The 11,414-nt window shown below is 43.2% G+C and overlaps 1 protein-coding gene across 2 annotated transcripts; it reads right to left on the bottom strand.

Moving 5' to 3' along the window:
* Window positions 1-2,896: 2,896 nt before the first annotated feature.
* On the bottom strand, window positions 2,897-10,328 carry LOC135483775 (eukaryotic translation initiation factor 3 subunit D-like). 2 transcript variants are annotated; one of them, XM_064764809.1, is made up of 14 exons: window positions 10,122-10,328; window positions 9,338-9,383; window positions 8,823-9,118; window positions 8,582-8,703; window positions 8,148-8,280; window positions 7,805-7,952; window positions 7,502-7,632; window positions 7,163-7,251; window positions 6,149-6,278; window positions 5,705-5,847; window positions 5,202-5,394; window positions 4,850-4,952; window positions 4,449-4,488; window positions 2,897-3,322 (listed from the first exon to the last, which is right to left on the bottom strand). In XM_064764809.1, exons 1-13 carry the CDS (start codon window positions 10,242-10,244, stop codon window positions 4,460-4,462), a joined length of 1,686 nt encoding a protein of 561 aa, XP_064620879.1. In that variant the 5' UTR covers window positions 10,245-10,328; the 3' UTR covers window positions 2,897-3,322; window positions 4,449-4,459. The 2 variants fall into 2 exon arrangements, with proteins under 2 accessions (XP_064620879.1, XP_064620886.1); XM_064764816.1 differs by lacking the exon at window positions 4,449-4,488.
* Between the last annotated feature and the right edge of the window lie 1,086 nt (window positions 10,329-11,414).

The following is an 11,414-nucleotide window of genomic DNA, read 5'->3' as shown; positions in this document are numbered from 1 at the left end:
CTCGAATGTCCTACAGATTCATACCGTGGCCCTGTGTTGTGATGAAGACAGGTAAAACCTGGTCGTCGCGATACCGCAGCCACAAGGGCCTATAGGTACCCTAACAAAAAATATCTTGGATCATGGTGAACAGTGACAGCTGCTCTCTTCGGCTTGGTTGTGACAAGGCCTAGGACGAGTGAAGCCGGCTGGTAACTGCTATTCAGATCTGGCCCGTTGTAGCTGCGACTGTCATCAGATTGGTTGTGACAAGGTCTCAACAGGAGGAGAGTGAATCGTTTTGGCGACCAGTAATCAGGCCATGGACATTGTGACAGCTACTGCCATCAGATTGGTTGTGACATGGTCTCAACAGGAGGAGACTGAATCGTTTTGGCAACCAGTAATCAGGCCATGGACATTGTGACAGCTACTGCCATCAGATTGGTTGTGACAAGGTCTCAACAGGAGGAGACTGAATCGTTTTGGAGACCAGGCCATGCCATCGGATTGGTTGTGACATGGTCTCTACAGGGAGACATACAAGACTAGTGCCTTCTCATCAAATCTAATGACTCGATATGAATAAAAATAGTTTTTGTAAATCTCTCGCTGATAAATGATCGATCTTGTGGCGATAACATTGGAAATAAAAACGTGGGAAAATAGTATCCTTCAATAGAAGATTGATTACATCCGGGGAGAATGGGGAGCAAAGAACATTACCTCCTCAGATCCCCAGTTTAAAAAACTGATACAACTTGTGGCAGCACAGACGTTTGGCCAGCCTTTAAAAAAAACGTATGGCTCTGGAGTCGAACCCGGGACCTCTCGCAGCGTAAACACGAATCGTACCAGTAGACCAACGAGCGGTTCTACTAGAGGATTAATACAACAAGTGGAAGCACATATGTTAATGAGCCGTGATATAGCGAATGAATATCATTTCTTTCTGAATGCATGTATATTTAGTCAAACACTCTCAAGGAACCACTTTGTAATATAGGGAAAAACCTATCTTTTAGACAGATCAGTGCTTGCTCTGGACGATGGTGAACTGGGGGAACAATCCATCCTGAAGACAAGCTTCAGTGCTAGCTCTGGGCGATGGTGTATTGGGGGAACACCCTATCTTGAAGACAGATAAGTGCTCGCTCTGGGTGATGGTGAACTGGGAGAACAATCCATCCTGAAGACAAGCTTCAGTGCTAGCTCTGGGCAATGGTGTATTGGGGGAACAGCCTGTCTTGAAGACAGATCAGTGCTTGCTCTGGGTGATGGTGAACTGGGAGAACAATCCATCCTGAAGACAAGCTTCAGTGCTAGCTCTGGGCGATGGTGTATTGGGGGAACAACCTGTCTTGAAGACAGATCACTGCTAGCTCTGGGTGATGGTGAACTGGGAGAACAATCCATCCTGAAGACAAGCTTCAGTGCTAGCTCTGGGCGATGGTGTACTGGGGGAACAACCTGTCTTGAAGACAGATCACTGCTAGCTCTGGGTGATGGTGAACTGGGAGAACAATCCATCCTGAAGACAAGCTTCAGTGCTAGCTCTGGGCGATGGTGTACTGGGGGAACAACCTGTCTTGAAGACAGATCAGTGCTTGCTCTGGGTGATGGTGTACTGGGGGAACAACCTGTCTTGAAGACAGATCAGTGCTTGCTCTGGGTGATGGTGAACTGGGAGAACAATCCATCCTGAAGACAAGCTTCAGTGCTAGCTCTGGGCGATGGTGTATTGGGGGAAAAACCTGTCTTGAAGACAGATCAGTGCTAGCTCTGGGCGATGGTGTATTGGGGGAACAGCCTGTCTTGAAGACAGATCAGTGCTTGCTCTGGGTGATGGTGAACTGGGAGAACAATCCATCCTGAAGACAAGCTTCAGTGCTAGCTCTGGGCAATGGTGTATTGGGGGAACAGCCTGTCTTGAAGACAGATCAGTGCTTGCTCTGGGTGATGGTGAACTGGGAGAACAATCCATCCTGAAGACAAGCTTCAGTGCTAGCTCTGGGCGATGGTGTATTGGGGGAACAACCTGTCTTGAAGACAGATCACTGCTAGCTCTGGGTGATGGTGAACTGGGAGAACAATCCATCCTGAAGACAAGCTTCAGTGCTAGCTCTGGGCGATGGTGTACTGGGGGAACAACCTGTCTTGAAGACAGATCAGTGCTTGCTCTGGGTGATGGTGTACTGGGGGAACAACCTGTCTTGAAGACAGATCAGTGCTTGCTCTGGGTGATGGTGAACTGGGAGAACAATCCATCCTGAAGACAAGCTTCAGTGCTAGCTCTGGGCGATGGTGTACTGGGGGAACAACCTGTCTTGAAGACAGATCACTGCTAGCTCTGGGTGATGGTGAACTGGGAGAACAATCCATCCAGAAGACAAGCTTCAGTGCTAGCTCTGGGCGATGGTGTATTGGGGGAACAACCTGTCTTGAAGACAGATCACTGCTAGCTCTGGGTGATGGTGAACTGGGAGAACAATCCATCCAGAAGACAAGCTTCAGTGCTAGCTCTGGGCGATGGTGTATTAGGGGAACAACCTGTCTTGCAGACAGACCAGTGCTTGCTCTGGGTGATGGTGAACTGGGGGAATAATCCATCTTGAAGACAAGCTTCAGTGCTAGCTCTGGGCGATGGTGTATTGGGGGAACAATCCATCCTGAAGACAAGCTTCAGTGCTAGCTCTGGGGTGGAGACAGATAAGTGCTCGCTCTGCCCAATGGTTTCCAGGGTCAGGGAGACACGTCACAATCAGTCTGAAATCACTGATGTCTGGGCTGTAGTGAAAGCTCTTCAGGGTCAGGGAGACATGTCACATCCAGTTGGAACTCACTGATGTCACAACCAGTATGGTCAAGTTTATCAGCAGAAGGCAAAATAACAGAAAATTATTAAGATACATTTTGAAATCAAGGAATTTAATTGACTTCAGAATACAACCAGGGACTGATCTCGACACCTGAATACCATTAGCATTATGTGAGACAGCTCAACAAAGAATACTCATATCAGTAACTTGGGCTTGTAATCTCACAAGAACACCATTAACATGATTAATCTGGATAAGACAGTTCTGTCCACATTCTGATGACATACGATTTTGAAAAAGAGTACGAATACAGGTACATTTTGATGACAATATCAGGACTTCTCCTGTCTTACATTGTTGATATTGCATGCCATATCGTCCTTTAAAAAAACACTTTTACCATCCCAAAGTTTATAATAAATATGACCCAAAGGTTGAATCCTAACCCAGATGATCTATAACAGCCGCGATGATGCAGCAGTCTCATCCACAAGGCTGCAGCAGGGCTGTACATTAGTCGTAATCTGAAAGGGGAAAGAAAAGACACGATAAAGTACACTTCTTAACGAGCTGAAAATGGAAGTTATATATATCCGATGATTGATATGGATAACAGGACCAAACTAGAGATGGTACATTATCTTCTTAGGAGGATAGCATATTATGTTCTGCTAAATTACGATGCTCCTATGATAGAAGAATAGCTACAACTGGTGGTAATATGTCATGTTCACTGTGCTCATGGTTTCGTACAACCTCATACATGCAGCCTTAAAGCAGCTGTAAACATCTGAGCACCGTGGCAATAGCGATGTCAGAATGATATATGACAGGCACCAGGTATACAAGTTTGACAACACAAAAATAACCATAATAATCACAACACATAACAGGGATAGAGTGTGCAAGGTGAAGTGCACGTTATCTTTCATTGTATCACAATGATTTGTGAAGGTGGTGTTGACTCCTCCACATGTGAGTGTATTATTATTAACCGGGATGAGACAAACCCAGTTGAAGGACAATGAAGATTATTAGACATATTGTGCCATATAATGTGGAGAGAGAGTCCAGTGGTAGACCGTACAAAGCCAATACTTCTTCAGCAACAAATCTTGTTTGTGACAAGGATGAGTTAGTAAACAAAGTGAATACGGAAACAACAAGTTGAAATATTCAAACCATTCCTGAGTGCCCTTTAAATGTATGTTTATAGTGTCCTAAAGCTATGTGGAGAATATAAGTCTACTCATATCTTGAGCTGTGGAAGACAACAATGCCTTCTGATCATACTGTGTCAGTCAAAGATGCATTTCCATCAAGAACTTACGACGATCACAAATATTATCACCGAATCAATCAAGGAAGCCAGTGCAACGGTGGAAATTTTTTTCAAATCAAGCAAATTAGGACACTGCTGACAGCAAAGATTCAGGAAGGTTTTGAATACAAGACACAACAAAGTGCAAACACTTGAGTTGGTAACACACAATGTGCATGATGCATGTGTGTGCTGCCAGCTTCTGACAACAAATGTTCAACACACAGTATGAAAGAGTTTCAACATATGGCTATTGTACATGAACATTTACAACATAAAGTGACCAGTGATGTGCCAACATTTACAGCATGTAACTTGTTAACTCTTACATATTTACTAACTATGGTCCCTCATTCTGATTTTTCGATGCTAGAAATTTACAAAGATCGAAGAATATGTCGTTATTTTCATTCTAAAAGATGGCTTGAATCATCTTTTTCTCGTCACAATTTGATACCAGTATCTAGATCACTGCTTAGACTAGGACTGCATAGGACACTTTTCCTCATTTTTCACTTCCAAACCTCCCGAGCATCTCACATCATCTTTTTAAGAATGAAGTGAGGGATGTGAGAGATCAGTCTCTCTTGAACGGTTCTTCAGTTTTTCTCAATCAGTTTGAATTTGTAAAAGGATTTAAGATGTTCAGAACTTTTACTGCAAGCAGGTTAAGAAAACCACTCAAACTCAGTCAGCAGGAAAGTCTCATGTTAACCTTTGTTCTACATACCCTCATCTCCTTCTTCATCCTCCTCCTCCTCCTCTGACTCATCAGACTCATCTTCGTCAGACTCAAACGTGCTGTCCGGGATGTTGTAAATACGCACAACAGGCTGGAGGTGAGAAGAAGCAAGAATCAGTCATGCATGAAAATCAGCAAATCTATGACGCAAAGGTATGAAGTGTCACTTTCTAGGTGGCATGAAAGGATACATATATAACAAATCATCCTTATAGTGACCGAGTTGCACAGAAAGAGCTCCTGTGCTGTTTCATTATACTTTCCATTCATCCCAAACTGTCTTTATGAGGACGAAGTCACAACCAGAATGCTTTGATAAGACCACTTAAACTTGTCTCACCTTGTTGGGATCCTTTAGAATGAGGTACTTTCCTTCATCCAGCTTCATGCACATGTCGACGATACACCTCAGGATACCCCATGCATTGTCCATGTTCAAGTTAATCTGGTTGGCAAACTCAGCAGGCTTGAACTGCTGGGTACCAAGGATCACGTGGTTCGCCGAGTCACGGTTATGGTACCGAGACACATAGCTGCAATGAGAAAGTGAATTGGAACACTGAGAACTAAAACATTTGAAACCACTTTCTGCACCACAGAACTGTGACATCATCCCAGGACATGGATGTGCTGGACAACCTGCAGTAAAACAAGCGTCATCTGTTTTCAAGTTTAAGTTCAACCTCCAATCACTCTCACAATAAAAAGAGCAGCTCTTACACTTGAATTGTAAGGTTCGTCGATGGTGAGCACTTGAAGGTGCCTGGCTGCACTATTTAAGATTTGAGGAAGGGAATTTAGACTGCATGAGGCAAAACAAGAAAGAGGCCATATTGTTCTTACCCAAACTTGAGTTGGTCAGAGCCAGCCAAGAGGGCGCAGACAGTCCACTTGGAAAGTTTACAACTGTTGTTTTTCAACTCAGTTGCCAGGACAGCTCCCCTCTGGTTGTCCAGCTTAGCCCGCCAATCCACTCCACCGGAGTACTGAAAGAAAAACTGGCTTGTCAAATACTGGGTATCTTGTTGTTGCACATTCTCTTTCATGAGAAAGGTAAAGGTTGGGTAGATTTTCATGCCAGCCAAGGATGGTATGAATAACAGATCGGACGAAGTGTAAAAACCTAACAATAACGTTCCGCTTTAATTCTACATCTTCCAAGAACTAGAACTAGAAAGAATTCAGCTTCCTTCGAGCTCAATTCTGATGGAGGTCGTCGCCGCTTCCCCAGTGCAACACTGCTTCCATCAAGTTCAGAGCAGATGAACTCAAGAAAGAACCACTCACCCGACAATCCCATTCATTCAATGTTTTGATGTTAGCAAATTGAAGCTCTCCATTAGGCCCTATCATCACCGCATCATGCTCACACCGACAAACCAGTTCTATACCGTTTCCAATATCCCATTTACGATATCTGGAGAAAAAAGCAAATAAATCAGTTTAACTGTCATGAAAATAAAATGGTTGTTTGTTTGCTGTGACCTTACCAGAGGTTTCAAGACAGAGAAGATATGCCGATGAAACTCCATGAGGAGATCAAGTCGTGTTTATGAGGCAGTGTCGGGAGGGTTGCAGTGAACATATTACAATTTTCAGAATGGCCATTTACTAAAGGGCTGTCTGGATCAAATGATGCAGCAGTAACACTGAGATACTGCAATATCTAATGAAGATCCAAGGATATTATAGCACCAACGTGAAAGGCAGGAGTTACAAAACAAATGCCAGCAGGGAGGTGCAGGCACTGATGTCGAGCTTTTTCATGGTCAAATTAGAATTACATGTAAAAGATGCAAGTAAAATGTGAACGAATCACAATGGTTTCACTTCCATGACAACAACTGATCATAGCGTAGAGTATAAACTTTAAGTGATGACACTGTCTGGACCAGATAAGTCAGCAGAAACACAAGCGAGGTGCGTCTGCCATGAAATGATCCAAGGATACTATAGCACCAACGTGAAAGGCAGGAGTTAGGAAACAAATGCCAGCAGGGAGGTGCACTATGTTTTAATTGATCAACAGAAAACTATACAAAAGGCATCGAGTTGGATATACTCAAACCTATAAAATTGGACGACAGTAGGTTTCACACAACAAGTTCACTTGAAGTTGAAACTACCAACAACAAGACAGTTGATTTTTATTCTTTAAACAGCACAACTGCATTCATTGACCCTAAGGAAAGAAGTGATGATACAATCCACTGATTTCATGCTGTAACTGTCCACATGGTGTGACGTGATTGTCAGGGCTTCAGAAAGGGTAAATTGAAGCGAACAAAAAGACTTCCTTACTTATATCCTACAGACGCCACCTGGGTTTGATCTCCTTCCTGCACAAATGGATTTTTGTGCTCAAACGATAATCTTTCTGTATCCTCTCCCTAACAAGCAGAAGATAAAGCTTAGCATGATGATATGAACCATGTAATCAATAGAGGGCCAAACGCCCTTCGAGTATGTAACAGTTCATTGAGGGCCGCTCTGCAGAAGTGGCATTTCGGTAGTTAATATTGTTGTCTTGGCAACAGACCACAGCATGAATGGAAGCCTACCACACTTGGATGATTTAGACTTGCCTTACAAATATATCAAGATTCGGCCCGATATCAGAAACAAGCCGACCCCACTTACCGTTTTTAAAACCTGCTGTGAGAAGTTATGATTGATAAATGTTGCCTCCAATGCTAAATTCCTCGGTGAGTTTATACTGTTGCCCTCATCTTGGGGTGGTTCGATGGCAGTCTCACTCACAGTCAACAGATCTGGAAGAAGCAGAGAACTCATCACACATTTTCTCTTGACGTCACAGATTAAGTGTACTGATACTCTACTCTCATGAAACTCTTCTCTTGACCACACGTCTAATAGCTTGGGGGTGCACCGAGTCACGCTCCCTTCTTCAAACTCAACAAAACATGGGCATAAAGTACTAACCAAAATCAGATTCATCCCTCTTATCCAAGAAGAGCTTCTTTCCAACTCTTTGGACAACAATATCCCAGGAATAGGATGACCTAGTACAGCACATGATGGTGGCCAGGATGGCATCAGTGGCAAACACATTGCCATGGGTCTTAGCAAGCTGGAACAAGAACAATACTGCTAATACCACAGATAATCGAAATTATTGGTTGGATTTAAATAACTTAACTAGTATACTGAAACTACAACAAAACAGAACAGATTTTGTATTGAATGCAGGTATGATCACAGCCAAATTGTGTTCAATCTAGTGCATATGCCTTGATGCCTGTAGTGACATTTCAGTTGCGCGTACCTTCCTGATGACGGGGTCATCTGTGGTGGTGACTTTATGGAAAACCCTATTGATTCTGCTCAACTGCTTCTCATTCTTGGTGCTAACTCGGTCGTACACCTTGTCATAGTATTCTACTGAACCGGCCTTCAACCTGCAAATAAGAGAAAGTTTAGTATCACTTAATTCTTAAACAGGGAAATCAGTTTTTGGCGTTCTACCATATCTCTTCTTCTTACCACAAGCAGGTGAATAACTAATATCTAAAATAACAAGATTAGGCCTAAAATGTGCCACGCTGTTTATCAGAGTTGATCAGCCCAGAATAGCAATGGTGTGGCACATTGACTAGGGTCTTCCCCTTCAGAGGGGTAAACACTCTGCCTGTTATCCTGTTTTTATCTAAGATTACGGTGACCATGGGGACAGGGACAACAAGCCCAGTGGATACTTACAAGTCCTTAGGCTCAGTGATGTCAGGCAGAGAGAGTTTTGCCAAACGTGGGAAGTCCAACTCCTCCAATACCTCCCAAGTATCACGCACTTGCACAGAGGCTTCACGAGTCCTAACGTTAAACTGGAAGAAAATCAAAGTTGCAGTTATGACAAATTTTGAAGATTGTTCATTACTTTCATGTTGACCCATTCACAGAGACAGACCCTGAAAAGGCGCAGTCGATTCAATAGAACTCTTACCCTCTTGTTATTATCCTGTAGTTGCTTTCCAAATTGTTTCTGGAGTTTCCTCAACTGCCTCTGACGATCCCTTTCCCTAGTTTTCTGTGTCTTGGAGAGCACTTCCATCTTAGCCTGGGCCTGCTGGGCACGCCTCTCACGTTCTCTACGCTGCTTGTTCTGGTTGAACTTGTTCCTGCCTCTCTGATAGGCTGGCTTCAAAACCTTGGCAGTGTCCACAAGCTGAAAGGAGCTCTCATCCTCTTCATGGTAGTAGGCATACTGACTGCCAGCACCAAACTGAGATTGGTACTTATCTGGAATTGAATTGTCGAAGATTGTTGAAGAATATTGAAGGGTTTTACACCAGTTCAAAATGTATCGAACCTCGTCTTCCTGGACAATTCAACCACTTGATATTAGAAGAACTTGTAAACTCACTGTCTTCTTCACTTAAAGGCCCCAAAGTTCTGAATCTTGGATGGCAGGAAGCTGAGGAGCTGTTTTAGTGATTTCCATGCATGAGTTCTACTTACTGATTGCTCTCCTGTCTTGATAAAGTGTGCCAGTCCAATCAGACACCTACAATACAACAAATGGAATCAAGAAAATGTGTGGTCTGATTTAGGTTCAATGAGTCAGTGCCAAGATCATGTATTCGAGTGATGTCATGTGCTATTTTTCATGTGGCTGTGGCAGAGTCTTCCCTGAATGTTTTACACTACTCATACTGAGCTCTTTCAACAGTATCATGTAGGATCCAGTTTTCGCGGGTCTTATCACTAAGTGCAGATTTACTAGCTTCCAGCGATTCCATACACGCAAAAGCTTATTTATTATGAAATTTGAGATCAATAACGAAATATCTGGGGTGCTGCGTGGATGTTTTAAGCGTGAATTAATCTTGAAATCGCTCACTGAAAGATCGATGCAGACCAAAACAAATCCGAAGCGGCTCCCCCATTTTCGCGGGTATTGCGCATGGGCGACTGATTGTTGTGTTTCTGTGCAGTGCATGATCGCCTAGAGATTGACCCAGTGTTTTGAACGTAATTAGAGAATTGCTTGCCTGTTTAGGACGCATTTTGGGCGCTTTCTTTGCGGAACGAAATGAAAATCAAAAATCAGAAAATTTCTTCTCTGGAAACGAAGTGACACGCGAGAAAACGGGAAAAAACGGGTTTTCGCGAATTGGGGATGACTCGAAATTGGGGAGCAGCACCATACATGTCTCATGAACTCTGTAGACTCCATCATCCGGAAACCGATTCGTAGAGTAAAAGATGTCCGGGTATAGAAACAAAAAGAAAAGGGCCTCACCTTTCCCAACCGATCTCCCTTAGAAAAGGGTTGGTAGGGCATATCTTTAAATTCATCAGGTACCCCAGCAGGTCCCCAACCATCAGCATTGTCAGCAATCGTAGGTTGTGTGAAATGAGCCATATTTTGGCAGAAATTTGGAACAGATGGCAAAATTACGGCGTGATTCGGGACCGGCTTCCAACCACGTGACCGGCTATACTAATTCCCGACCTACCCCGACCTTTACCGACTTGCGGAAAATGCTGCCAAAATATAGTGTTTTTACATTTGTACTGTTTACATACAGTACATATACAGCACGTCTGTTAATTTCAAGACTTTTGAACGATGCTAAGTTGAGAAAATCTTGGGAATTTTGGGACTTATGTAAGATTAGTTTTCTCCACCAAACCCAAGACTGAAGAATTAACACCTTGTGTTTCACCTGCTTTCATTTCGCAGTCAATTCATTAGTTACCAACATGCCTTAGAGGGGGCAGAATGGCACTGTTTAGACAAGAAGCCTCTCCAACAGCCCCAGGAATATTGGATAGAACGGCACGGTACTGGGTCCCAGTAATAAATATTGCCATAAAGACATATGATATTGTTCTGGGACTTATGTAAGATTAGTTCTCTCCGCCAAACCCAAGACTGAAGGATTAAAATCTTGTGTTTATAGGCTAACAAATGCAAACACTTCCAAATGGACCCCCTACAAGAGAAGAGTGGCTCTTCTTCTCTCCGACTTTGACACCCTACTACGAACATATCAATAGATCAGCCAGCGGTCCTCGGTGTCGCCGCGTGGGTTACGTCCAGTGAAATTGTTTGCAAAGGTCAGGGAACCACGATCTGACATCCATAACCAGCGTATCCCCTTTTCATGCCAGTTATAGTCGGGTGCTACACCACAGTCGGGATAGTGGCCGCCAAATGAATTGTTGTTGAATTTAAAACTGTTTACGTCAATTTACATATATAATTAGATAAACCTTCATGAATTCAGTGGAGATTTCCACATCACAGGATAGAAGAGCAGTGATGGGATTTCGCAGATTTAATATGATCACTTCCATCTTCACCATCATGACTTGGACGTGCGCCTTTAGTTTCTTTGAGCAAATGGTATTTGATTAGGAATGGCAATTAAAATTGCCGTTGAACATGTACATAAAGTGCAGTGATGTACATAATTCAACATGTCTGGCTTGAAATTTCAAACTGCGCAGTTCATTCCCGCGCCTTGATTGTATGACTATTTCTACAACAAAAACATTTTGAAACCAACCCATACCTTTATCAGGAATA

This window comes from Lineus longissimus, chromosome 1 (assembly GCF_910592395.1).
Source record: "Lineus longissimus chromosome 1, tnLinLong1.2, whole genome shotgun sequence".
Lineage (NCBI taxonomy): Eukaryota > Metazoa > Nemertea > Pilidiophora > Heteronemertea > Lineidae > Lineus > Lineus longissimus.
Note: the sequence above shows the minus strand (reverse complement) of the source record. Positions and strands in the feature narration are given on the sequence as shown.

What these genes read in the sequence shown, in the direction of transcription:
- LOC135483775 (XM_064764809.1), bottom strand. Translation starts at nt 10,244, where the DNA reads ATGGCTCATTTCACACAACCTACGATTGCTGACAATGCTGATGGTTGG. An exon ending in TCAAGACAGGAGAGCAATCA is followed by an intron (nt 9,119 to 9,337) that starts GTAAGTAGAACT and finishes ATTCAATTCCAG; the next exon opens with ATAAGTACCAATCTCAGTTT. An exon ending in ATCACTGAGCCTAAGGACTT is followed by an intron (nt 8,281 to 8,581) that starts GTAAGTATCCAC and finishes TCTTATTTGCAG; the next exon opens with GTTGAAGGCCGGTTCAGTAG.